The sequence below is a fragment of the Oncorhynchus nerka genome, linkage group LG20, assembly GCF_034236695.1.
Source record: "Oncorhynchus nerka isolate Pitt River linkage group LG20, Oner_Uvic_2.0, whole genome shotgun sequence".
In the NCBI taxonomy this organism is placed as follows: domain Eukaryota; kingdom Metazoa; phylum Chordata; class Actinopteri; order Salmoniformes; family Salmonidae; genus Oncorhynchus; species Oncorhynchus nerka.
The window spans coordinates 55,663,398-55,690,815 of record NC_088415.1 but is presented as its reverse complement, the minus strand read 5'-3'; the positions used below and the strand labels follow the sequence as shown (position 1 = coordinate 55,690,815).

Here is a 27,418-nt window from a genome sequence, read left to right as displayed (position 1 = left end):
TGATACATACCTCAGCCTAAACATCAGCACCACAGGTAACTGCCACAAAGCTGCGAACGATCTGCGAGGCAAGGCCAGAAGAGCCTTCTATGCCATCAAAAGGAACATAAAATTTGACATCCCAATTAGGATCTGGCTAAAAATACTTGAATCAGTTATAAAACCCATTGCCCTTTATGGTTTTGAGGTCAGGAGTCTGTTCACCAACCAAGAATTCACAAAATGGGACAAACACCAAATTGAGACTGCATGCAGAATTCTGCAAAAAATACCCTGTGTACGACGTAAAACACCAAATAATGCATGAAGAGCAGGTCAAAATCCAGAAAAGAGCCGTTGAATTCTACTACCACCTAAAATTAAGAGATTCCCAAAGCCATCACCTACAGAGAGATTAACGTGGAGAAGAGTCCCCTAAGAAAGCTGGTCCTGGGGCTCTATTCATAAACACAAACAGACCCCACAGAGCCCCAGGACGGCAGCACAATTAAACCCAACCAAATCATGAGAAAACAAAACGATAATTACTTGACACATTGGAAATAATTACATTTTGCCCTAAACAGAGTGAACACAGTGGCAGAATACCTGACCACTTAACCCAAAGTTAAGGAAAGCTTTGTAGAGAGAGAGAGAGAGAGAGAGAAAGAGAGAGAGGGGGAGACTACTCTCCACAAATGTTTAAAGCCTTGGATTGATGTAGGCATGGGATAGACTACAGGGAATTGTTCGACAGCAATACTAAAGGAATTCTTAAAAGTGTGTAATGCTGTTCCGGTGTCGTATCATTTGAGTTTTTTGTCAGTTAGGTTGTCGTGCCAATGTTCTTCCTGCCACATCCTGCATGCATTTCCTCTTTCATGTCCCGGTCGGAGTTCCGCAACGGAACACTTAGAACACACAGATGTGAAGGAAAAAATGTATATCGCCGCTGGTGCAAGGATGTGATACCGCTACACTACACGGTGAATTTAAAACTGTCAACCACTGACAATTTTTGTTCCAATTAGACTATTTATAAATACCATATTTACATAGGTGAGCAGCTTGCTTTGAGGCATGTCTGGTACTATATATGGGATGTGTTCCAAATGGCACCCTATTCCCGACACTACCACACTACTGCCATTCGGGATGCAGAACATACAGTACCAGTCAAAAGTTTGGACACACCTACTCATTCAAGGATTTTTCTTTATTTTTTACTATTTTCTACTTTGTAGAATAATAGTTAAGACATCAAAACTATGAAATAACACACATGGAGTCATGTAGTAACCAAAAAAGTGTTAAACATTCTTCAAAGTAGCCACCATTTGAATTGATGACAGCTTTGCACACTCTTGGTACTCTCTCAACCAGCTTCATGAGGTAGTCACCTGGAATGCATTTCAATTAACAGGTGTGCCTTGTTAAAGTTAATTTGTGGAATTTATTTTCTTCTTAATGCGTTTGAGCCAATCAGTTGTGTTGTGACTAGGTAGGGGTGGTATACAGAAGATAGCCCTGTTTGGTAAAAGTCCATATATTGGCAAGAACAGTTCAAATAGCAGAGCAGGTCAGGGATTCAAACCTGCAACCTTTCAGTTACTGGCCCAACACTCTAACCACTAGGTTACATGCCGCCCCAGATTTCAAGTTCAAGTAACAGACACATCTCAACATCAACTGTTCAGAGGATACTGAGTGAATTAGGCCTTGATGGTTGGTCGAATTGCTGCAAAGAAACCACCACTAAAGGACACCGATAATAAGAGGAGACTTTCTAGGGAAAGAAGCACGAGGATTGGACATTAGCCCGTTGGAAATCTTTCCTTTGAGTCCAAATTTGAGATTTTTGGTTCCAACCACTATGTCTTTGTGAGACGCAGAGTAGTTGAATGGATGATCTCCGAATGTGTGGTTCCCACTGTGAAGCATGGAGGAGGAGGTGTGATGGTGTGGAGGTGCTTTGCTGGTGACACTGTTTGCTCTTAGTGGGACTATCGTTTTTTTCCCAACAGGACAATGACCCAAAACACACCTCCAGGCTGTGTAAGGGCTATTTGACCAAGGAGGGGGATGGAGTGCAGCATCAGATGAACTGGCCTCCACAATCACCTGACCTCAACCTAATTCAAATTTTAAAAATCAAATCAATTTTTATTTGTCACATGGTTAGCAGATGTTAATGCGAGTGTAGCGAAATGCTTGTGCTTCTAGTTCTGACAATGCGGTAATAACCAAAGAGTAATCTAACCTAACAATTCCACAACTGCTACCGTATACACACAACTGTAAAGGGATAAAGAATATGTACATAAAGATATATGAATGAGTGATGGTGCAGAACGGCATAGGTAAGATGTAAACATAAAAGTGGCATAGTTTAAAGTGGCTAGTGATACATGTATTACATAAAGATGACAAGATGCAGTAGATGGTATAGAGTACAGTATATACATATGAGATGAGTAATGTAGGGTATGTAAACATTATATTAAGTGGCATTGTTTAAAGTGGCTAGTGATACATTTTTTACATCCATTTCCATTATTAAAGTGGCTGGAGTTGAGTCAGTATGTTGGCAGCAGCCACTCAATGTTAGTGGTGGCTGTTTAACAGTCTGATGGCCTTGAGATAGAAGCTGTTTTTCAGTCTCTTGGTACCTGCTTTGATGCACCTGTACTGACCTCGCCTTCTGGATGATAGCGGGGTGAACAGGCAGTGGCTCGGGTGGTTGTTGTCCTTGATGATCTTTATGGCCTTCCTGTGACATTGGGTGGTGTAGGTGTTCTGGAGGGCAGGTAGTTGACATGTTTTGGGATGAGTTGGACTGCAGAGTGAAGGAAAAGTATCCAACAAGTGCTCAGCGTACGTGGGAACCTGTTCAAAACTGTTGGAAAAGCATTCCAGGTGAAGCGGGTTGAGAGAATGCCAAGAGTGTGCAAAGCTGTCATCAATGCAAAGGGTGGCTACTTAGAACATTACATTACATTTACATTTAAGTCATTTAGCAGACGCTCTTATCCAGAGCGACTTACAAATTGGTGCGTTCACCTTAAGACATCCAGTGGAACAGCCACTTTACAATAGTGCATCTAAATATTTTAAGGGGGGGGGTGAGAAGGATTACTTTATCCTATCCTAGGTATTCCTGAAAGAGGTGGGGTTTCAGGTGTCTCCGGAAGGTGGTGATTGACTCCGCTGTCCTGGCGTCGTGAGGGAGTTTGTTCCACCATTGGGGGGCCAGAGCAGCGAACAGTTTTGACTGGGCTGCGCAGGAACTGTACTTCCTCAGTGGTAGGGAGGCGAGCAGGCCAGAGGTGGATGAACGCAGTGCCCTTGTTTGGGTGTAGGGCCTGATCAGAGCCTGGAGGTACTGAGGTGCCGTTCCCCTCACAGCTCCGTAGGCAAGCACCATGGTCTTGTAGCGGATGCGAGCTTCAACTGGAAGCCAGTGGAGAGAGCGGAGGAGCGGGGTGACGTGAGAGAACTTGGGAAGGTTGAACACCAGACGGGCTGCGGCGTTCTGGATGAGTTGTAGGGGTTTAATGGCACAGGCAGGGAGCCCAGCCAACAGCGAGTTGCAGTAATCCAGACGGGAGATGACAAGTGCCTGGATTAGGACCTGCGCTGCTTCCTGTGTGAGGCAGGGTCGTACTCTGCGGATGTTGTAGAGCATGAACCTACAAGAACGGGCCACCGCCTTGATGTTAGTTGAGAACGACAGGGTGTTGTCCAGGATCACGCCAAGGTTCTTAGCGCTCTGAACAATCTAAAATATATTTTCATTTGTTTAACACTTTTTTGGTTACTACATGATTCCATATGTGTTATTTCATATGTGAGATGATGTCTTCACTATTATTCTACAATGTAGAAAATAGTACAAATAAAGAAATACCCTTGATTGAGTAGGTGTTTTTGACTGGTAGTGTACATTTTTGGTCTAGTTAAGCCTTTTCTGTGATGAATGTCTCCTGTTTGTTGACGTTCCTGGACATAAAATACCCCTTAAAGAGGGTGAACACTTGGTTAGACAGATGCACAACACATCAACGGTATTAGAATAACTTATTATAAGTAGATACGTTTTCCAGTTCCATTTCAGTGTATTTACGTAATCACATACAGTATATTAGCAAAGGTTACTGTCGTGTACGGGATGATTCCTAAAATGGCACAATATTCCCTACATATTCCCCAAAGTAAGTGCACTATATAGGGTATAGGGTGTCATTTTGCAAGTTCAAGTTCAGTTACGGTTTTTACTATCACAATTCTGTGTCGAACCCCATAATTATTGCTGGTCACATTCATTCTCACACCCTGACCCTCATTTGCATAATATTTGTCTCATTTGAGTTTGTTCAACCCTGAAATAAATATGCATGCCTAAAAATGACACCGCTTAAACACTGTGGGGTCACACAGTAACATTAACACTGTGTAGCATCTCTCCATTGTCACTTTGACCTTTTCATTTCTCTCTCTCTCTCTCTCTCTCTCTCTCTCTCTCTCTCTCTCTCTCTCTCTCTCTCTCTCTCTCCTACTCTCTATCTCTCTCTCTCTCTTTCTTTCTTTCTTTCTTTCTTTCTTTTTCTTTCTTTCTTTCTTTCTTTCTTTCTTTCTTTCTTTCTTTCTTTCTTTATTGGCTGCATCCCGAACCAAATGGCAACCTATTCCCTATATGGGGCCCTGGTCAAAAGTAGTGCACTATATGGGGTGGCAAGTAGTCTAGTGGTTAGAGTGTTGGACCAGTAACCAAAAGGTTGCTATATCGAATCCCTGATTTAACCCACTGTTCCTAGGCCGTCATTGTAAGTAAGACATTGTTCCAAACTGACTTGCCTATTTAAATAAAGGTTAAATACAAAAGATATATTGGGAACCAGCCAGTTAATGATCTGGCTGGTTATAGACTCATCAGTCTTACATAGATACTCCCATGGCTGTTTTCCCTCTCTAACAGTCCAGGCTCTGCCTGCGTCCAAAATGGAATGCTATTCACTGCACTGTATAGGGAATAGGGTGCCATTTGGGGGACACACACCTGTCCAGAACTCTTACAGACAGTAACTGAAATTACCTGCTCCATCTGACCTCCTTTTCCCCTCTCTTCTCTGTGTTGCCTAGACGAAGACCCCATGCAGCCGGTGACCCAGGACGAGACGGTGTCAGTGGGCGGCACGGTGACCCTGACCTGCCGGGTGACAGAGAGCGACAACTCCTCCCTGCAGTGGTCCAACACGGCCCAGCAGACTCTGTACTTTGGAGAGAAGAGAGGTGAGAGAGAGGAAGGAAGGGAGGGAGAGTTGTGTGTTTGAGAGAGAGAGAGATGTTTGTGTATGTGTGTGAAAGAGAAGACGTGAGAGAAAGAGAGAGAGATAGAGAGAGAGAGAGAGAGAGAGAGAGAGAGAGAGAGAGAGAGAGGAAGTAAGGGAGGGAGGGTTGTGTGTTAGAGAGAGAGAGAGAGAGACAGAGAGGTGAGAGAGAGGAAGGAAGGGATGGAGAGTTGTGTGTTTGAGAGAGAGAGAGAGAGATGTTTGTGTATGTGTGTGAAAGAGAAGACGTGAGAGAAAGAGAAAGAGAGAGAGGGAGACAGAGAGAGAGAGAGAGACAGAGAGAGAGAGAGGGAGACAGAGAGAGAGGTGAGAGAGAGAGAGAGAGACAGAGAGAGAGAGGGAGACAGAGAGAGAGAGAGAGAGAGAGAGAGAGAGGGAGACAGAGAGAGAGAGAGGGAGACAGAGAGAGAGAGAGAGAGAGAGAGACAGAGAGAGAGGTGAGAGAGAGGAAGGGAGGGAGGGACAGTTGTGTGTTTGAGAGAGAGAGAGAGATGTTTGTGTATGTGTGTGAAAGAGAAGACGTGAGAGAAAGAGAAAGAGAGCGAGGGAGACAGAGATCGAGAGCCCAAAAATAACTGGTGTGTCTGGCTAGGACCCTCTGAGCGTATCTTTTCTCAACCAGTGCCTCAGAACCAGATCCTGACCCAGCACTCTCACACCACAGTCAACCCCATCACACACATGCACACACTCGGCTTGTATGGCTTAATGGACCAATAGAATAATCCCAAAACTGCAAACCCTGCCCATCTGGCACTCCAAGCGCTCAAAGTATTTGAAGGATTTCAATTAGTACTTGAAGATAGATCTGGTATTAATCTATTGCCCTACTATCTGTGAACCTAATGGCGTATTGACATATGGATGTCTTTGGAGAAAGGGGGGATACCTAGTCAGTTGTACAATTGAATGCCTTCAACTGAACTGCGTCTTCCACATTTAACCCAACCCCTCTGAATCAGAGAGGTGCGGGGGGCTGCCTTAATCAACGTCCACATCTTCGGCGCCCGGGTAACAGTGGGTTAACTGCCTTGCTCAAGGGCAGAACAACAGATTTTTACCTTGTCAGCTCGGGGATTCGATCCAGCAACCATAATGGCCCAACGCTCTAACCACCAGGCTACCTGCCCCCTCTAACCACTAGGCTACCTGCCCCCTCTAACCACTAGGCTACCTGCCCCCTCTAACCACCAGGCTACCTGCCACAGTGTTTATTGCCAGGGGAGCGTGCATGTACCTCTAGCCTATGTTATTTACAGATCTAGACCAATAACATTACTCTGTTTCTGAATTAACCGTATGCTGCTACTCTCAAATCATATTCATCCCATAAAGCTTCAGTTAACAATATATTGGAAAAGAGGGGTAAATGGAGGATATATGAAGAGAGGTAGATGATGGGGGGGGGGGCACACAGGAGCTACATCTAGACAAATGGACTGACCTTGGTTACTGATAAACCATGAAGACAAAGCCCTGGCAGAGACACAGACAAAGGCACTGTTAGGTATGCTATGCAGAGACACACAGACGGAGAGACAGACAGAGAAAAGACAGACAGACAGAAATGGAGTCGGGCAGACAGAAAGAGAGGGAGGCAGACAGATAGAGAGCGACAGACAGACAGAGTGAGCCAGACAGACACACACAGACAGAAAGAGAAAGCGGGAGTCAACCAGATGGAAAAGGATTGAGACACACATGTACAAACACAGATACACAAAGACAGACAGAGAGACCCCCAGTAGCCACAGACAGAGAGACCCCCAGTAGCCACAGACAGAGAGACATATTGTATATGAGGACAGTCCTGCACTAGACCCCAGTAGCCACAGACAGAGAGACCCCCAGTAGCCACAGACAGAGAGACATATTGTATATGAGGACAGTCCTGCACTAGACCCCAGTAGCCACAGACAGAGAGACCCCCAGTAGCGACCCCCAGTAGCCACAGACAGAGAGACCCCCAGTAGCCACAGACAGAGAGACATATTGTATATGAGGACAGTCCTGCACTAGACCCCAGTAGCCACGGACAGAGAGACATATTGTATATGAGGACAGTCCTGCACTAGACCCCAGTAGCCACAGACAGAGAGACCCCCAGTAGCCACAGACAGAGAGACCCCCAGTAGCCACAGACAGAGAGACATATTGTATATGAGGACAGTCCTGCACTAGACCCCAGTAGCCACAGACAGAGATCAGGACTGTCTGTAGACAGATAAACAGGCCCAAGGACTGACTGAGTGTGAATGTGTGTTCTGTTGCCTTCATGTTACAATGGGCCCTGGTCAAAAGTAGTGCACTATGTAGGGAATAGGGGTTATATTTTAGTTTGTTTGTGTGTGTGTCCCAAGAGCCCAGACAGAGTCAGATCAGAATACATATAGAGGTCAAAGATATCACGTAGATGGGACGTGTGTTTCCTACCATTTCATCATCCTCCCATAACCTACACTAAACACTGTGTGTGTGTGTGTGTGCCCCTCCCTGCCAGCTGCCGCGATGATGACAAAGCGTTTATATCTCTTCTTCTTCTTTTGCCCCCTCCTGTCTGTCTGTCTGTCTGTCTGTCTGTCTGTCTGTCTGTCTGTCTGTCTGTCTGTCTGTCTGTCTGTCTGTCTGTCTGTCTGTCTGTCTGTCTGTCTGTCTGTCTGTCTGTCTGTCTGTCTGTCTGTCTGTCTGTCTGTCTGTCTTTCTGTCTGGGTGTCTGTCTGTCTGTCTGTCTCCGTGTGTTTCTCCCCTCTTCTACCCCTTCCCACTCTCCCTAATTTTCTCTCTTTCTTCCCTCTCTATTTCTCCCCCTTCCCTGATTCTCTCCCTCCCCCCCCTCCCCCTCTCCCTCCCCCTCTCTCTCCCTCCTCCTCTCTCTCTCTCCCTCCTCCCCTCGCCACCACCTCTCTCTCCCCCCTCCACTTCTCCTCTCCCTCCCCCTCTCCCTCCCCCTCTCTCCCTCCCCCTCTCTCTCCTCCTCCTCTCTCTCTCCCCTCCTCCCCTCGCCACCACCTCTCTCCCCCCCCCTCCACTTCTCCTCTCCCTCCCATCCCTCTGTCTCACCCAGCTCTGAGAGATAACCGTATCCAGCTCCACCAGTCAACAGGCACAGAGTTGTCCATCACCATCGGAGACATCCAGCTGTCAGACGAGGGGGAGTACACCTGCTCCATCTTCACCATGCCCGTCCGCACTGCCCGTGCCACCGTCACTGTGCTAGGTAGGTGTGTGTGTGTGTGTGTGTGTGTGTGTGTGTGTGTGTGTGTGTGTGTGTATTAATGCATAATTCTGTATTATACATGAACTTATTCATGCAGTCTGTGTGCTAGATACAGTAGTGGAGTACTGTATGTAGATTTCTTAGACTGAGTGCTGGCAGTGGTGGGAAAAGTACCCAATTGTCATACTTGAGTAAAAAGAAAAATACCTTAATAGAAAATGACTCAAGTAAAAGTGAAAGTCAACCAGTAAAATACTACTTGAGTAAAAGTCTAAAAGGATTTGGTTTTAAATATACGTAGGCATCAAAAGTAAATGTAATTGCTAAAATATACCAGAGTATTGAAAGTAAAAGTATAAATAATTTCAAATTCCCTATATTAAGCAAACCAGACGGCACCATCTTCTTTTTTTTTTTTACGGCGAGCCAAGGATACACTCCAACTCAGACATGATTTACAAACAAAGCATTTGTGTTTAGTGACTCCGCCAGATCAGAGGCAGTAGAGATGACCACTTGTTCCCTTTACAAACAAAGCATTTGTGTTTAGTGACTCCGCCAGATTAGAGGCAGTAGGGATGACCACTTGTTCCCTTTACAAACAAAGCATTTGTGTTTCGTGAGTCCGCCAGATTAGAGGCAGTAGAGATGACCACTTGTTCCCTTTACAAACAAAGCATTTGTGTTTCGTGAGTCCGCCAGATCAGAGGCAGTAGAGATGACCACTTGTTCCCTTCACAAACAAAGCATTTGTGTTTCGTGAGTCCGCCAGATCAGAGGCAATAGGGATGACCACTTGTTCCCTTCACAAACAAAGCATTTGTGTTTCGTGAGTCCGCCAGATTAGAGGCAGTAGAGATGACCACTTGTTCCCTTTACAAACAAAGCATTTGTGTTTAGTGAGTCCGCCAGATTAGAGGCAGTAGGGATGACCACTTGTTCCCTTTACAAACAAAGCATTCGTGTTTAGTGAGTCCGCCAGATTAGAGGCAGTAGAGATGACCACTTGTTCCCTTTACAAACAAAGCATTTGTGTTTAGTGAGTCCGCCAGATTAGAGGCAGTAGAGATGACCACTTGTTCCCTTAACAAACAAAGCATTTGTGTTTCGTGAGTCCGCCAGATTAGAGGCAGTAGAGATGACCACTTGTTCCCTTAACAAACAAAGCATGTGTTTAGTGAGTCCGCCAGATTAGAGGCAGTAGAGATGACCACTTGTTCCCTTAACAAACAAAGCATTTGTGTTTAGTGAGTCCGCCAGATCAGAGGCAATAGAGATGACCACTTGTTCCCTTTACAAACAAAGCATTTGTGTTTAGTGAGTCCGCCAGATCAGAGGCAGTAGAGATGACCACTTGTTCCCTTTACAAACAAAGCATTTGTGTTTCGTGAGTCCGCCAGATCAGAGGCAGTAGAGATGACCACTTGTTCCCTTTACAAACAAAGCATTTGTATTTAGTGAGTCCGCCAGATTAGAGGCAGTAGAGATGACCACTTGTTCCCTTCACAAACAAAGCATTTGTGTTTAGTGAGTCCGCCAGATCAGAGGCAGTAGAGATGAACACTTGTTCCCTTTACAAACAAAGCATTTGTGTTTCGTGAGTCTGCCAGATTAGAGGCAGTAGAGATGACCACTTGTTCCCTTCACAAACAAAGCATTTGTGTTTAGTGAGTCCGCCAGATTAGAGGCAGTAGAGGTGACCACTTGTTCCCTTTACAAACAAAGCATTTGTGTTTAGTGAGTCCGCCAGATCAGAGGCAGTAGAGATGACCACTTGTTTCCTTTACAAACAAAGCATTTGTGTTTAGTGAGTCCGCCAGATCAGAGGCAGTAGGGATGACCACTTGTTCCCTTGATAAGTGCATGAATTGGACCATTTTCCTGTCCTGTTAAGCATTCAAAATGTCACAAGTACTTTTGGGTATCAAGGAAAATGTATGGAGTAAAAAGTATATTATTTTCTTTAGGAATGTAGTGAAGTAAAAGTAAAAGTTGTCAAAAATATAAATAGTGAAGTACAGATACCCCCCAAATTGACTTAAGTAGTAGTTTAAAGTGTTTTTACTGAAGTACTTTATACCACTGAGTGTCAGTAGCATGCAGTTGTATTACACTCTCTCTGTTCTGTATATACTGTATACATGTCTGCTATATGTCTGTGGCAGGGTCCAAATGGCACCCTATTCCCTATATAGTGCACTTCTTTTGACCAGAGACCATAATACACTACAGTATATAGGGAACTGGTGTCCTTTCGGGATGCACAACACATCTGTAAGTGTGTCTGTGTGTTAAATGTGCTCTCTCTCTCTCCCCCTTTCTCTCTCTCCCTCTCTCTCTCTCTCTCTCTCTTTCTCTCTCTTCTCTCTTCCATCTCTCTATGTTTCTGTCTGTCTCTCTGGCTCTCTCTCTCTGTCAGGTGTCCCTGGTAAGCCTCAGATCTCTGGCTATGAGGATGCTGTGCAGGAAGGGGGCAAAGTCACCCTCACCTGCACCAGCTCCGGGAGCAAGCCTCCCGCCAAACTACACTGGTACAGGGACCAGAAGGAACTCACAGGTAAAGGTGGGAGGGAGAGAGGAGGGGAAGGGAGGGAGGGAAGGGAGAGAGAGAAGGGAGAGGGAGAGAATGTGTATGTATGAGTGAGAAGAGAAGGGAGATGGAGAGAATGTGTATGTATGAGTGAGAGAAGAGAAGGGAGATGGAGAGAATGTGTATGTATGAGTGAGAGAAGAGAAGGGAGATGGAGAGAATGTGTATGTATGAGTGAGAGAAGGGAAGGGAGATGGAGAGAATGTGTATGTATGTGTGAGAGAAGGGAAGGGAGATGGAGAGAATGTGTATGTATGAGTGAGAGAAGAAAATAAAGGGAGGTTAAAGAAAGAAGAGAGGGGATAATAGGAAAATTTGCAAGCTAGAGAAACTAGAGGGGAGGTGATGAGGCAGAACATAGCAAAACACTAAACAGAGAGCGAGAGAGCGAGAGAGAGGAGGTGGGGGAGAAGAAGGAGGGGGTGGGGGTTGGAAGGGAGAGGAGAGGAGAGGGAAGATGGGAGAGAGAGGGGGTGTAGATGGGATTCAGAGGGGGAGGGAGGGAGGGAGGGAGGGAGGGAGGGAGGGAGGGAGGGAGGGAGGAGGGAGAGATAGAAAGATAAAAAGTAAATAAGATTGAAAGGATAGAGGGGATAAACGGTAAAGCTAGGCGCTGAAAGCAGCGACACGGGGGGATGAGGCAGAACACAGAGGAAGCTGTAAACGAGAGAGAGGGCCTGCGCCCCAAATGGAACCCTATACCCTATACCCTATACCAAAAGCGGCCCTATAACCTATTCTAAAAGGGTGCCATTTGGGATGCATCCAGGATGTTCTATTAGGGTAGATTGAGCGACCTTGGTTCCTGATAAACCATGAGAAGACTGAGGGAGAGCCACAGATAGTGAGTGGGGAGCATCCCAGTCATGTTGGAGACTATATGAGCTCAACCCTATGTGACATATAGTATGTGTTACTATCCTTGTGGGGACCAAACAATTCATTCCCATTCAAAATCCTATTTACCTTAACCCTAACCCTTAACCTAACCCTAACCTTAACCCCAACCCTTAACCTAACTCTAACCTTAACCCCCAACCCTAACCTTAACCCCAACCCTTAACCTAACCTTAATCCCCAACCCTAAGCCTAACCCTAACCTTAACCCCAACCCTTAACCTAACCCTAACCTTAACCCCCAACCCTAAACCTTAACCCCAACCCTTAACCTAACCTTAATCCCCAACCCTAAACCTAACCCTAACCTTAACCCCAACCCTTAACCTAACCCTAACCTTAACCCCCAACCCTAAACCTTAACCCCAACCCTTAACCTAACCCTAACCTTAACCCCCAACCCTAAACCTTAACCCCAACCCTTAACCTAACCTTAATCCCCAACCCTAAACCTAACCCTAACCTTAACCCCAACCCTTAACCTAACCCTAACCTTAACCCTAAACCTTAACCCTAAACCTTAACCTAACCCTAACCTTAACCCCCAACCCTAAACCCCAACCCTTAACCTAATCTTATTCCCCAACCCTTAACCTTAACCCCTAAGGCTAAAGTAGCCGTTTTCCTTGTGGGGACTGGGGAAAAGTTCCCACTTGTCAGAATGATCCTTGTTTTGTGGGGACCTCTGGCTTCTAGTCCCCACAAAGATAGTAAAACCAAAAACACACACTTTCTCTCTCTCACACACACACACACACACACACACACACACACACACACACACACACACACACACACATACAGACTTGCAAAAGTATTCACCCCCCTTGGCATTTTTCCTATTTTGTTGCCTTACAACCTGGAATTAAAATATATTTTGGGGGGTTTTGTATCATTTGATTTATACAACATGCCTACCACTTTGAAGATGCAAAATATTTTTATTGTGAAACAAACAAGAAATAAGACAAAAAAACTGAACTTGAGCGTGCATAACTATTCACCCCCCCAAAGTCAATACTTTGTAGAGCCACCTTTTGCAGCAATTACAGCTGCAAGTCTCTTGGGGTCTCTGCAAGTCTCTTGTCTCTATAAGCTTGGCACATCTAGCCACTGAGATTTTTGCCCATTCTTCAAGGCAAAACTGCTCCAGCTCCTTCAAGTTGGATGGGTTCCACCCGTTTACAGCAATCTTTAAGTCATAAAGGCTGGGTGTGCGGGATTGTTTTATGTGTACTCGCCTGTAAGTCACAGTTGTTTGTGTACGTGTTCGGGACTGTTTAGTTCCCCTGTGTTTTGGGACATTTGTTTGAGTGGCGTCGTTTTCACCTGTGTGGTGAATAAAGAAGTAGCGCTACTCTGAACTCTCTGTTTCCTGCGTCTGACTTCTTCCTCCACTACACCCTGGGCATTACAATGCTTCACTGTAGGGATGGTGTTCTCGGGGAGATGAGAGGTGTTGGGTTTTCGCCAGACATAGTGTTTTCCTTGATGTCCAAATAGCTCAATTTTAGTCTCATCTGACCAGAGTACCTTCTTCCATATGTTTGGGGAGTCTCCCACATGCCTTTTGGCGAACACCAAACATGTTCACTTGTTTTTTTATGGCCACTCTTCCGTAAAGCCCAGCTCTGTGGAGTGTACGGCTTAAAGTGGTCCTATGGACAGATACTCCCATCTCTGATGTGGAGCTTTGCAGCTCCTTCAGGGTTATCTTTGGTCTCTTTGTTGCCTCTATGATTAATATCCTCCTTGCCTGGTCTGTGAGTTTTGGTGGGCAACCCTCTCTTGGCAGGTTTGTTGTGGTGCCATATTCTTTCTATTTTTTAATAATGGATTTAAAGGTGCTCTGTGGGATGTTCAAAGTTTCTGATATTTTTTTAGAACCCAACCCTGATCTGTACTTCTCCACAATTTTGTCCCTGACCTGTTTGGAGAGCTCCTTGGTCTTCATGGTGCCGCTTGCTTGGTGGTGCCCATTGCTTGGTGGTGTTGCAGACTCTGGGGCCTTTCAGAAGAGGTGTGTATACACTGAGATCATGTGACAGATCATGTGACACTTAGATTGCACACAGGTGGACTTTATTTAACTAATTATGTGACTACGGAGGTAATTGGTTGCACCAGATCTTATTTAGGGGCTTCATTACAAATGGGGTGAATACATATGCACACACCACTTTTAAAAAAATTTTAAATCTATTTTTGAAACAGGTCATTTTTTAAATTTCACTTCACCAATTTGGACTATGTTGTGTATGTCCATTACATGAAATCCAAATGAAAATCAATGTAAATGACAGGTTGTAATGCAACAAAATAGGACAAATGCCAAGGGGATGAATACTTTTTGCAAGGCACTGTACACACACACACACACACACTGGTCTCTTCAGTCAGTATTATAGCTGAAGAAAGGGAGTGAGGAGAGGCCGAGGAGATGAGCATCACGGGTCAACGTGCTACTATGACACCCTCTCATACAGAGGCTGTGTTCCAATTAGCACCCTTTTCCCTATGTAGTGCACTGCTTTTGACCCTACCTTATAGGGTGGCATTTGAGATGGAACCATAGAGTGCTGTGCTGTAAGTAGCTAGGTTAGGATAGATGAGCACGTAGACTGCTACTCACTTCTGCTGCTTTGACGGGCTTACAGAGGTTAGAGAGGCTCAAAGGCGATGGAGAGAGGAAGAGAGGGCGAGAGAGAGGGACAGGGCTATGCTAGGAGAGAGAAATATGAAGGAAAGAGATAAAAAGAAAATGCTTGCATCCCAAATGGCATCCGATTTCCTTCATAGTGCTCTACTTTTGACCAGGACCATAGACCAGGGAATAGGGTGATGGTCCCTGGTCAAAAGTAGTGCACTATATAGGGAATAGGGTGCCATATTGGACACGGAGAGAGAGAAAATAGGATATTAGGGAAGGGTCAGTGGAGGAAAAGGATGAAGGATGATGAAATGGTTGGGAGATGTAGAAAGAGTGTAGCTGAAGAGGTTTTAATTGAGAAGAATGGCTGGCTAAGTGCTGTGAAGAGGCTTTACATATGAATGTTCTTGTACACTACAGTATGTAAGTGTAAGGGCTATTGATCAGCTGATGGGATCAATTTGTCTGCATTGAATTGGATGTAGCTCTGGTCAAAAGTAGTGCACTATATAGGGAATAGGGTGCCATTTGGCACGTGGGACATAATCTAAATGTATGGTATCATTATGTTGGATCCACAGATTCTAAATATTCCCTGTGTGTGTTTGTGTGTCTGTGTGTTTGTGTGTGTGTGTGTGTCTGTGTGTGTGTGTGTGTCTGTGTGTTTGTGTGTGTGTGTGTGTCTGTGTGTTTCTGTTTGTGTGTGTGTGTGTGTGTGTCTGTGTGTTTGTGTGTGTGTGTGTGTGTGTGTCTGTGTGTGTGTGTGTTTGTGTGTGTGTCTGTCTGTGTGTTTGTGTGTGTGTGTGTCTGTGTGTGTGTGTGTGTGCGCTCGTGTGCGCGTGGGTGAATGAGACAAAGAGAAATATCCTCCATATTACATAAATATTACTCAGTCAGCCACTGATATTACTGTATCTTGAATGTAAACTCATTTGACATAGCTTTTCATACAGTGGTAGTAACTAGTACATCATCATTATGTGCAATGACAGTTAAAACGTGTACCCATGGTGACAATATGTTGTGTCTGCAACGTGTGTGTGTCTCTCCATCTGTGTGTCTCTCCTCATTTGAGTGCATATATGTGTGTGTGTGTGTGTGTATCTCTCTATCTGTGTGTGTCTTCGTATGTGCATCCAGGTCGCCCTGATGTGGTGGAGTCTAACCCTGGTGAGCCGACCTACACAGTGATCAGTGAGCTGACTCTGACTGTGGGCCGAAGCGATGATAATGCTCTGATTGCCTGTGCTGTAGACCACCCTTCTCTGGCCCATGGGGACAAAGGGAGCGAGCAACGCATTAGAGTCCTGTGTAAGTGCTGCCTCCTCTCGCCAAGGCCTGTCACTGCAACCACATGTACTTTCAGGTCCATAATTATTGGCACCCTTGATAAAGATGAGCAAAATACTGATCTACAAAGTTTGCTAAAAGAAATTGGGAAATGATATTATTTTATAACTATACAATTACTCAGAGAAAGAGATTTTGTTTAACAAATAACAGAAACAAATCTCTTAAAGATGAGGGTCAAAATTATTGGCACCCCTGTTTTTAACACACTTGCATCCTTCCCTTGTGAGGATAATGACACTGAGACTTTTTCTCAACTGTTTTCTGAGATTGGAGAACACACTGGGAGGGATCTTAGACCATTCCTCCATACATAATCCTTCCAGATCCTTGATCTCCTTCGTCTGCTCTTATGGTCTGCCCTCTTCAATTCAAACCACAGGTTTTCAATGGGATTCAAGTCCGGTGACTGAAATGGCCATGGCAAAATATAGATTTTCTGGTCAAATAACCATTTCTTTATGGAGTTTGATTAGTGCTTTGGGTTGTCATCTTTCTGGAAGATCCACTTGCGGCCAAGTGTCAGCCTACTGGCAGATAGAACCAGGTTTCTGGCTAAAATGTCCTGGTCAAGTTCATGATGCCGTTGACCTTAACCCTGGTCCTGGGACTTTCATTGATCTGCATGTCCAGACGTTATATTTAGCCTCCCAACAATGTTTTACCATTTCCTTTTCAGTACAACCAGGTCTACAACTAGAACACAAACAGTGAGTTTTATTGACAAAATGTCAAATGTCAATAAAAAAAGGTCAGCCGAAGCAAAAACCTGATAACAATGAATGTATATGAATGCTGTACAGAAATAGTTTGCTCATTGGGTAATGAATATCCAACTCATCAGTGACGACTGTGAGGAATTTGGAGTTTGTGACAAAACTATGTGCGCTTATTACAGTATTATAGACACTATGTCCTGGGATCTACTATAATCTTCTATGCAGAAGAACTCCTTTCCTTCTAACAACTCTTGTGTAGCTTGTAAGAGCCTCAGCCTTTCATAGATAGCGTTTAATAGTTTATTGCTCACAACATTTCGACTCTACAGGCATTTTTGTTAAAACAACCTGGCCCCGGGCTCCTTTGGGATCCGCCCTTGTCTCACAATCACCTGGCCTCGAGCTCCCCGTGAATCACACAGAATAATGCATGTAGCTCAAACACACAATGTTTAAAAGAGGTTAGAAGCCAAAATGCGCCGGCGTTACAGTAGGACTCGTTGGATTAGCAAGGCCCCTTGGACCAGTGGCCCCTTGGACCTGTGGCCCCTTGGACCAGTGGCCCCTTGGACCTGTGGCCCCTTGGACCTGTGGCCCCTTGGACCTGTGGCCCCATAACATCAAAGATACACCAACATATTTTACCATTTGGACATAATTTTCTGCATATGCTTCCGTTTAGACATTTTGTGTTGTTGGTATTTTAAACCCCTTTTCTCCCCAATTTCATTATATCCAATTACGATCCACCACTAATGTGCGTAGCCAACGAGCTCCATCGTCTGACCACAGCAGCGCATGGAGTTTGATAACCGGCATTGACACGTGGATTGGAACCAGTGGTGTGGTCAGAGGAAATGAAAATAGAGTTCTTTCGCCAAGCACACCAGGACTTGGACATCAAGAATCTTATTAAACATTTTAGAAAAAGGCTAAGTGTATTTATCCTCGCAAGGGGAGGGTGCTCGAGTATATCGTGCATATGATACATGATAACATATGCACAATACACACACATACACATGGATTTTGTGTTGTAGATATGTGCTAGTAGAGTAGTGGCCTGAGGGCACACACTTAATGTGTTGTGAAATCTGCTGGACTCCAGAAAGAGTAGCTGCTGCCTTGGCAACCCTACCCATATGACTTTTCTACTGCTGGTCATACCTATACCTGCAGGGGACATAAATGCTTACCATACTGTTGATATTACAGCGAGGTCAATCAGTCCAATGTATTTTATAAAGCCCTTTTAGCATCAGCAGTTTGTTACAATGGGCTTTACAGATACCCAGCCTAAAAGCCCAAAGAGCAAGCTGGGTTAGGCAATTATGTTAGATTGCTCATAATTGTGTGTGTGGACAATGGACATGACTTCCGTGCAATGTACGTATGTTTGTGTGTGTGTGTGTGTGTGTGTCTATCTTCTCCAGTATATATGATGGTGATGTATTATTGTTTTTCTAGTCACCCCAGACGTAACTATCCAGCCTGAGAGTGATCTGCCCAGAGAGGGAGGAAAGTTCCACCTGCAGTGCATTGCCAACGGAAACCCCGAGTAAGACACACACACATACGCATTAACACACACACACACAAGCAAGCAAACATCCCTACACACACTCTCATGAACAACACATACACAAACATACACTGTAGCATCCGTACTGCATTATAGATGAACCTGCCTTAGACCAGTCAGTCTATTGATCGGCTCCTTTCCTCTCGTCCTCTTTCTCCCCCTTTCTCTCATTCTCTGCCTCCCCCCTGTCCCACTCTGGCTGCATCCCAGATGGCTCCCAAATGCCACCCTATTCCCCATAAGGCTCTGGTCAGAAGTAGTACACTATGTCGAGAATAGGGTGCCATTTTGGATGCAGCCTATGTCTCCCTCTATCTCCCCATCACTGATCTCTCTCTCACCATGTCACTCACACTCACTTCACTCTAACTCAGTGTCTTTTCTGTCACAGCCGCGTCAAATCTTCCCCTCTTCCTTCTCGTCCTCACCAATAATTCTCTTCTATCTTGCTTTGCACCTTTTCCGCCCCCATCCTCCCCCATCCCTCGTCTCTTTGCTCTCCTTTAAGGTTATGCGTCAGCCTGTCACAGCCTCTCCAGTCACAGAATTCTTCCCAAATGGCAACCCATTTCCTATATAATCCCTATGGCCCTGGTCAAAAGTAGTGCACTATGTAGGGAATAGGGTGGCATTTCGGATGCACCCAGAGTACTTCGTATAGTGTGTCTGAATAGACAACCAGCGTGTGAGTGACAGGGGAACCGATAGAGAGAGGGGAGAAGGGCTCAGCACATGCATATCCTTAAGAGGCCGCACAACATCAGAATATCTAACAGACCGGGATAGAGGGCAGGGAGAGATAGTGTTTAATGTTACCTGTAAATTTGTGACTGTGTATTTCACTTGCTTTGGCAATGTTAATGTATGTTCCACATGCCAATATATCCCCTTCGAATTGAAGAGAGAGAGAGAGAGAGAGAGAGAGAGAGAGAGAGAGAGAGAGAGAGAGAGAGAGAAGAGAGAGAGAGAGAGAGAGAGAGAGAGAGAGAGAGAGAGAGAGAGAACATGCACAGCTCCTTGGGCCGAAGGACTAATGACCAGTCAGATACAGGCTGGGTCTCAGCTGTCAATCAAACACAATCACCATGGCAACATATTTGCTTGCTCTAAATCTGACCCACCGTTTCTCGCAGACAAACTGACGCTGATTAAGTTTCACATTTAACAGCATAATACAATCAGGAAATGTTTTATTACAGCGATACGGCTTGTTTCTGAGAATGTCTTGACTTGATGAACAAGAGCTATTTCAAGACGCTTTAATCAAACAAAATGGAATGTTCCCCCTCTACTGGAGGACTATCGCATTCCATTACATAACATTCCGGTCCATTCCGGTCCATTCCTATCTACATCAAGGCAAAGGGTGGCTACTTTGAAGAATCTGAAATATAAAATATATTTTGATTCGTTGGAACACTTTCTTTTGGTTACTACATGATTCCATATGTGTTATTTCATAGTTGTGATGTCTTCACTATTATTCTACAGTGTAGAAAATAGTCCAAAGAAAGAAAAACCCTGGAATGAGTATGTGGGTCCAAACGTTTGGCTGGTACTGTATTTGATCAGCAGACCCTGCTTGCAATTGCATACCATTTCCCTATTAGTAGTCAGTTATAAACCTCAGTCCATTCTGTAACACAGTTATGCCCAGATGATGGCATTACATGCTGGAGCCTTAGTACATTATTGCACACTTGGCACTCAATCCATACACACACATGAAACACAACCATACATACTATTCACTCTATGCAATGAACAAGGACAAACAGTGCCTAAGGGAAAGTGTTCATACCCCTTGACTTATTCCACATTTTGTGGTGTTACAACCTGCATTTTTTCTCTCTCACCCATCTACACAAAGTGAAAACATGTTTTAGAGATGAAATACAGAACAATCTAATTCACATAAGTATTCACACCCCTGAGTCAATACATGTTAGAATCACCTTTGGCAATGATTACAGCTGTGGGTCTTTCTGGGTAAGTCTCTAAGAGTACAATATGTGCACATTATCTTTTTTTTTTAAATGACAGGCTCTGTCATGTTAGTTGTTGATCATTGCTAGACAGGTATTTTCAAGCTTGGCACACCTGTATTTGGGGAGTTTCTCACATTCTTCTCTGCAGATCCTCTCAAGCGCTGTCAGGTTGGATGGGGAGCGTCGCTGCACAGCTATTTTCAGGTCTCTCCAGAGATGTTCGATCAGATTCAAGTCCAGGCTCTGGCTGGGCCACTCAAGGACATTCAGAGACTTGTCCTGAAGCCACTCCTGCGTTGTCTTGGCTGTGTGTTTAGGGTCGTTGTCCTGTTGGAAGGTGAACCCAGTCTGAGGCCCTGAGCACTCTGGAGCAGGTTTTTATTAAGGATCTCTCTGTACTTTTCCTAGGAGTGGCTTCTGTCTGGCCACTCTACCATAAAGGCCTGATTGGTGGAATGCTGCAGAGATGGTTGTCCTTCTGGAAGGTTCTCCCATCTCTACAGAGGAACTCTGGAGCTCTGTCAGAGTGACCGTTGGGTTCTTGGGTCACCTCCCTGACCAAGGCCCTTCAATCAAATTGATTTATGAAGCCCTTTTTACATCAGCAGATGTCACAAAGTGCTTATACAGAAACCCAGCCTAAAACCCCAAACAGCAAGTAATGCAGGTGTAGAAGCAGGGTGGCAAGGAAAAACTCCCTAGAAAGGCAGGAATCTAGGAAGAAACTTAGAGAGGAACTGGGCTCTGAGGGGTGGCCAGTCCTCTTCTGGCTGTGCCGGGTGGAGGTTATAAGAGTACATGGCCATTTAAGGCTAGATTGTTCTTCAAGATGTTCAAACGTTCATAGATGACCAGCAGGGTCTCCCCCGATAGATGACCAGCAGGGTCATTTGTACATTTGAATGTCGCAGTAGTGGGACCTACATTAGAAGGACATTTTGTCTGGTGCTTTAGCATTTGAGCGAGAGAGAAAGAGCTCATTTGAATTTCCTGCTGCGAGATAAAATTCTCAGCAACAACAGAGTGATCAAATGAAGATACCACATCTGTAAGTATAAGTGAAAGATGAACTCTGAAGATATTCATATGCCCCTAAAACGTATGAATCACATCAACAAATTCAGTTATACAATACTCATATTTACATAATTGATTCTTGTATCACACTAGTTCTGATTGGTAAACAGTCTGTTCTGCTGTATGTACTGTATGTTGCCCATTGTCCATTTTTTATATTCTAATCTCTTTGTCCACTCTCGTTCGTTCTGTCTGTCTGTCTGTCTCTCTCTCAGGCCTATCTCGTACGTGTGGCAGAAGAAGGATGGAGAGCTCCCCCCGCTGGCCAAGGTGGATGGTAGTGTCCTGCGCTTTGAGATGCTCAACAAATCAGACAACGGCATGTACCTTTGTCAGGCCGACAATGGCATCGGGAAGGTGCAGGGACAGTACACACTGTTGGTGCAAGGTACTGACCTTAGAAAGAGAGGAGGAGAGAGAGAGACAGGGAGAGCTAGAGGGTGATGGTAGAGAAGCAGCTCGTCCAGAGGGCAGAATGTTTATTTTTCTTCTTCATCATTTTGATTTATTTCTGCTGTTGTGTGGTTTCTACTTCCACTTTTACTTTCACGTTTCTTTTCTGATTTGATTTACGTTTCTTTTCTGTTTATTTCTCTTTATCCACCACACCATCCACCTTGCGCTTCACTCCTTCGCTTTTTTGCTAAACATCCATCCTGTACACTGTGCCATTGTCTCGCCTTTCTCTTTCTCGCTCTGCTCCTCCTTTCCATATTCCCTTCATGTCTTCTCCTTTATCCAAGACCTGACAGATGATTCAGACGACCTCTTCCCTACCTCTTTCTATCTACCCTCCTTCTTCTCCGACTTCTGACTCCCCCCCACCTTCTCTTTTTCATGATTCTTTCTCTCAATCCACATCCCTTATGTCAACCATGTCTGGCACCGGGTCTGGGTTGTCTGCCTCCACATCCCTACCTGCCACTTCTCCTCCTGTTATATTCTCCTTCTCTATCCCTTACCCATCTGACCTTACTATCACCCCTTCCCCTTATCCCTCCTCTTCATCCCCCCCTACCTCTTCTCCCTCTCCTTCTCACTCTCCTCCTCCTGCCAATGTTCCATCTACCTCTCTTTCCAACTCTCTCTTCCCTGATCTTCCACTGTCTCACGAACCCCTTCCCCCTCCTCCTCTGACTCCTCCTCCCCCTCTTCTTCTTCCTCCTCTTCTTCCCCTCCTCCTACCAGCGTTACTCATTCTGTCGCTCCCCCCTCCTCTGTCTCCCTCACTCCCTCCTCAGTTCCCATACAGCTGAATGGAGTTTACAGTTTCACAGGTAAATTATCTCAGTTACACAATCGGACAGTATGTACACACACACACACACACACACGCACACACACACACACACACTGGAATTAACAGTTGTACCGTCACAAACAAACATATTCACAGACTCTCAGAGATCCTAATAGTATTCTAATTGCACTGTGGGTAAACAATAAAGGCAGTTTGTGGAGTCTACATAAACATAGACCAGGTAGACTTTACTGAGGAAGGTGTAGACATTGCATGTGACCAGGATTTCTCATCATAGGGGATTTGGGTGTAGGGTGAAGTTGCCCCTTGACACTGGTCTTGGGTCAGTTTCGTATTTCCCCTACTAAGGTTAGGATTGGGGAGGGAAAGCTGATCCAAGATCTGTACCTAGGGGAAACTTTACCTCGGAGGGGCATTTCATTTTCAACCACAATCACCTCACCCCTCCACTGTTTCCATATTTTAAGTTTTTATTTATTTTTCTCCTGTTTTTGTCTTCCTTCATTCTGACCCCTTACATGTCGCACTCGTCAATCCATCATCCATCATCCATCCATCCATCCATCCATACTCTTGAGGAGATGGTCCAGACAACATTGCAGGTATATTTTTTCAGTCACCTGTCTCTCTGTTTCTGTCTGTCTGTCTGTCTGTCTGTCTGTCTGTCTGTCTGTCTGTCTGTCTGTCTGTCTGTCTGTCTGTCTGTCTGTCTGTCTGTCTGTCTGTCTGTCTGTCTGTCTGTCTGTCTGTCTGTCTGTCTGTCTGACACTCTCTCATAAATGCTTTCATACTTCTTCCCCCACATACAGGGCATTCTTAAAGTATTCAGACCCCTTGTCTTTTTCCACATTTTGTTACGTTACAGCCTTATTCTAAAATTGATTGAATACATTTTGGGGGATAAATCTACACACAATACCCAATACTGACAAAGTGAAAAGAGGTTTTAAGAAATGTTTGAAATTTTCATTCCGAACATTTTCAGACAAGATAGAACTGCCAAAGGGGGCGGTGTTGCAATCTACTGCAAAGATAGCCTGCAGAGTTCTGTCCTACTATCCAGGTCTGTACCCAAACAATTTGAACTTCTACTTTTAAAAATCCACCTCTCTAAAAACAAGTCTCTCACCGTTGCCGCCTGCTATAGACCACCCTCTGCCCCCAGCTGTGCTCTGGACACCATATGTGAACTCATTGCCCCCCATCTATCTTCAGAGCTCGTGCTGCTAGGCGACCTAAACTGGAACATGCTTAACACCCCAGCCATCCTACAATCTAAGCTTGATGCCTTCAATCTCACACAAATTATCAATGAACCTACCAGGTACCTCCCCAAAGCCTTAAACACGGGCACCCTCATAGATATCATCCTAACCAACTTGCCCTCTAAATACACCTCTGCTGTTTTCAACCAAGATCTCAGCGATCACTGCCTCATTGCCTGCATCCGTAATGGGTCAGCGGTCAAACGACCTCCACTCATCACTGTCAAACGCTCCCTGAAATGCTTCAGCGAGCAGGCCTTTCTAATCGACTTGGCCCGGGGTATCCTGGAAGGATATTGATCTCATCCCGTCAGTAGAGGATGCCTGGTTATTTTTTTTAATTAAATATTTTTTTAAATGCCTTCCTAAATGCCTTCCTAACCATCTTAAATAAGCATGCCCCATTCAAGAAATTTAGAACCAGGAACAGATATAGCCCTTGGTTCTCCCCAGACCTGACTGCCCTTAACCAACACAAAAACATCCTATGGCGTTCTGCATTAGCATCGAACAGCCCCCGTGATATGCAGCTTTTCAGGGAAGCTAGAAACCATTATACACGGGCAGTTAGAAAAGCCAAAGCTAGCTTTTTCAAGCAGAAATTTTCTTCCTACAACACTAACTCAAAAAAGTTCTGGGACACTGTAAAGTCCATGGAGAATAAGAACACCTCCTCCCAGCTGCCCACTGCACTGAAGATAGGAAACACTGTCACCACTGATAAATCCACTATAATTGAGAATTTCAATAAGCATTTTTCTACGGCTGGCCATGCTTTCCACCTGGCTACTCCTACCCCGGGTCAACAGCACTGCACCCCCCACAGCAACTCGCCCAAGCCTTCCCCATTTCTCCTTCTCCCAAATCCAGTCAGCTGATGTTCTGAAAGAGCTGCAAAATCTGGACCCCTACAAATCAGCCAGGCTAGACAATCTGGACCCTTTCTTTCTAAAATTATCTGCCGAAAGTGTTGCCACCCCTATTACTAGCCTGTTCAACCTCTCTTTCGTGTCGTCTGAGATTCCCAAAGATTGGAAAGCATCTGCGGTTATCCCCCTCTTCAAAGGGGGGGACACTCTTGACCCAAACTGCTACAGACCTATATCTATCCTACCCTGCCTTTCTAAGGTCTTCGAAAGCCAAGTCAACAAACAGATTACCAACCATTTCGAATCTCACCATACCCTCTCTGCTATGCAATCTGGTTTCAGAGCTGGTCATGGGTGCACCTCAGCCACGCTCAAGGTCCTAAACGATATCATAACCGCCATCGATAAGAAACATTACTGTGCAGCCGTATTCATTGATCTGGCCAAGGCTTTCGACTCTGTCAATCACCACATCCTCATCGGCAGACTCGACAGCCTTGGTTTCTCAAATGATGGCCTCGCCTGGTTCACCAACTACTTCTCTGATAGAGTTCAGTGTGTCAAATCGGAGGGTCTGCTGTCCGGACCTCTGGCAGTCTCTATGGGGGTGCCACGGGGTTCAATTCTTGGACCGACTCTCTTCTCTGTATACATCAATGATGTTGCTCTTGCTGCTGGTGAGTCTCTGATCCACCTCTACGCAGACGACACCATTCTGTATACTTCTGGCCCTTCTTTGGACACTGTGTTAACAACCCTCCAGACAATCTTCAATGCCATACAACTCTCCTTCCGTGGCCTCCAATTGCTCTTAAATACAAGTAAAACTAAATGCATGCTCTTCAACCGATCGCTGCCGGCACCTGCCCGCCTGTCCAACATCACTACTCTGGACGGCTCTGACTTAGAATACGTGGACAACTACAAATACCTAGGTGTCTGGTTAGACTGTAAACTCTCCTTCCAGACCCACATCAAACATCTCCAATCCAAAGTTAAATCTAGAATTGGCTTCCTATCTCGCAACAAAGCATCCTTCACTCATGCTGCCAAACATACCCTTGTAAAACTGACCATCCTACCAATCCTCGACTTCAGCGATGTCATTTACAAAATAGCCTCCAATACCCTACTCAACAAATTGGATGCAGTCTATCACAGTGCCATCTGTTTTGTCACCAAAGCCCCATATACTACCCACCATTGCGACCTGTACGCTCTCGTTGGCCCTCGCTTCATACTCGTCGCCAAACCCACTGTCTCCATGTCATCTACAAGACCCTGCTAGGTAAAGTCCCCTCTTATCTCAGCTCGCTGGTCACCATAGCATCACTCACCTGTAGCACGCGCTCCAGCAGGTATATCTCTCTGGTCACCCCCAAAACCAATTCTTTCTTTGGCCGCCTCTCCTTCCATTTCTCTGCTGCCAATGACTGGAACGAACTACAAAAATCTCTGAAACTGGAAACACTTATGTCCCTCACTAGCTTTAAGCACCAGGTGTCAGAGCAGCTCACAGATTACTGGACCTGTACATAGCCCACCTATAATTTAGCCCAATCAACTACCTCTTTCCCTACTGTATTTATTTTATTTTATTTATTTATTTATTTTACTCCTTTGCACCCCATTATTTTTATTTCTACTTTGCACATTCTTCCACTGCAAATCTACCATTCCAGTGTTTTACTTTCTATATTGTATTTACTTTACCACCATGGCCTTTTTTTGCCTTTACCTCCCTTATCTCACCTCATTTGCTCACATCGTATATAGACTTGTTTCTACTGTATTATTGACTGTATGTTTGTTTTACTCCATGTGTAACTCTCTGTCGTTGTGTGTGTCGAACTGCTTTGCTTTATCTTGGCCAGGTCGCAATTGTAAATGAGAACTTGTTCTCAACTTGCCTACCTGGTTAAATAAAGGTGAAATAAAAAATAAATAAAAATACCTGTCTATATAAGGCCCCATGGTTGACAGTGCATGTCAGAGCCAAAACCAAGCCATGAGGTCAAAGGAATTGTCTGTAGAACTCCAAGACAGGATTGTGTCGAGGCACAGATCTGTGGATGGGTACCAAAAAATGTCTGCAGCATTGAAGGTCCCCAAGAACACAGTGGCCTCCAGCATTCTTAAATGGAAGAAGTTTGGACCCACCAAGACTCTTCCTAGAGCTGCCCGGCAAAACTGAGGCATCGGGTGACAAGGGCCTTGGTCAGGGAGGTGACCAAGAACCCCATGGTCACTCTGACAGAGTTACTCTGTGGAGATGGGATAACCTTCCAGAAGGACAACCATCTCAGCAACACTCCACCAATCAGGCCTTTATGGTAGAGTGGCCAGACAGAAGCCACTCCTCAATAAAAGGCACATGACAGCCCACTTGGAGTTTGCCAAAAGGCACCTAAAGGACTCTCAGACCATGAGAAACAGAATTATCTGGTCTGATGAAACCAAGATTGAACTCTTTGGCCTGAATGCCAAGCGTCACGTCTGGAGGAAAGCTGGCACCATCCCTATAGTGAAGCATGGTGGAGGCAGCATTTTGCTGTGGGAATGTTTTTTAGAGGCAGGGACTGTGAGACTAGTCAGGATAGAGGGAAAGACGAACGGCAAAAAGTCA

At 45.0% G+C, this 27,418-nt stretch overlaps 1 protein-coding gene across 3 annotated transcripts in view; it reads left to right on the top strand.

Annotated features, from left to right (window-relative positions):
* LOC115102828 (cell adhesion molecule 3-like) overlaps positions 1-27,418 on the top strand; it is a 70,848-nt gene that overhangs the window by 33,583 nt on the left and 9,847 nt on the right. Inside the window, exons 3-9 of one of the 3 annotated variants that reach the window (XM_065005618.1) lie at positions 5,119-5,268; positions 8,392-8,544; positions 10,964-11,101; positions 15,822-15,992; positions 18,218-18,308; positions 21,613-21,785; positions 23,240-23,260. In XM_065005618.1, the coding sequence (XP_064861690.1) occupies positions 5,119-5,268; positions 8,392-8,544; positions 10,964-11,101; positions 15,822-15,992; positions 18,218-18,308; positions 21,613-21,785; positions 23,240-23,260 (897 nt within the window). Of the gene's footprint in view, positions 1-5,118; positions 5,269-8,391; positions 8,545-10,963; positions 11,102-15,821; positions 15,993-18,217; positions 18,309-21,612; positions 21,786-22,140; positions 22,597-23,239; positions 23,261-27,418 lie in introns of those variants that run through there. The other 2 variants (XM_065005620.1, XM_065005619.1) reach the window with 2 other exon arrangements.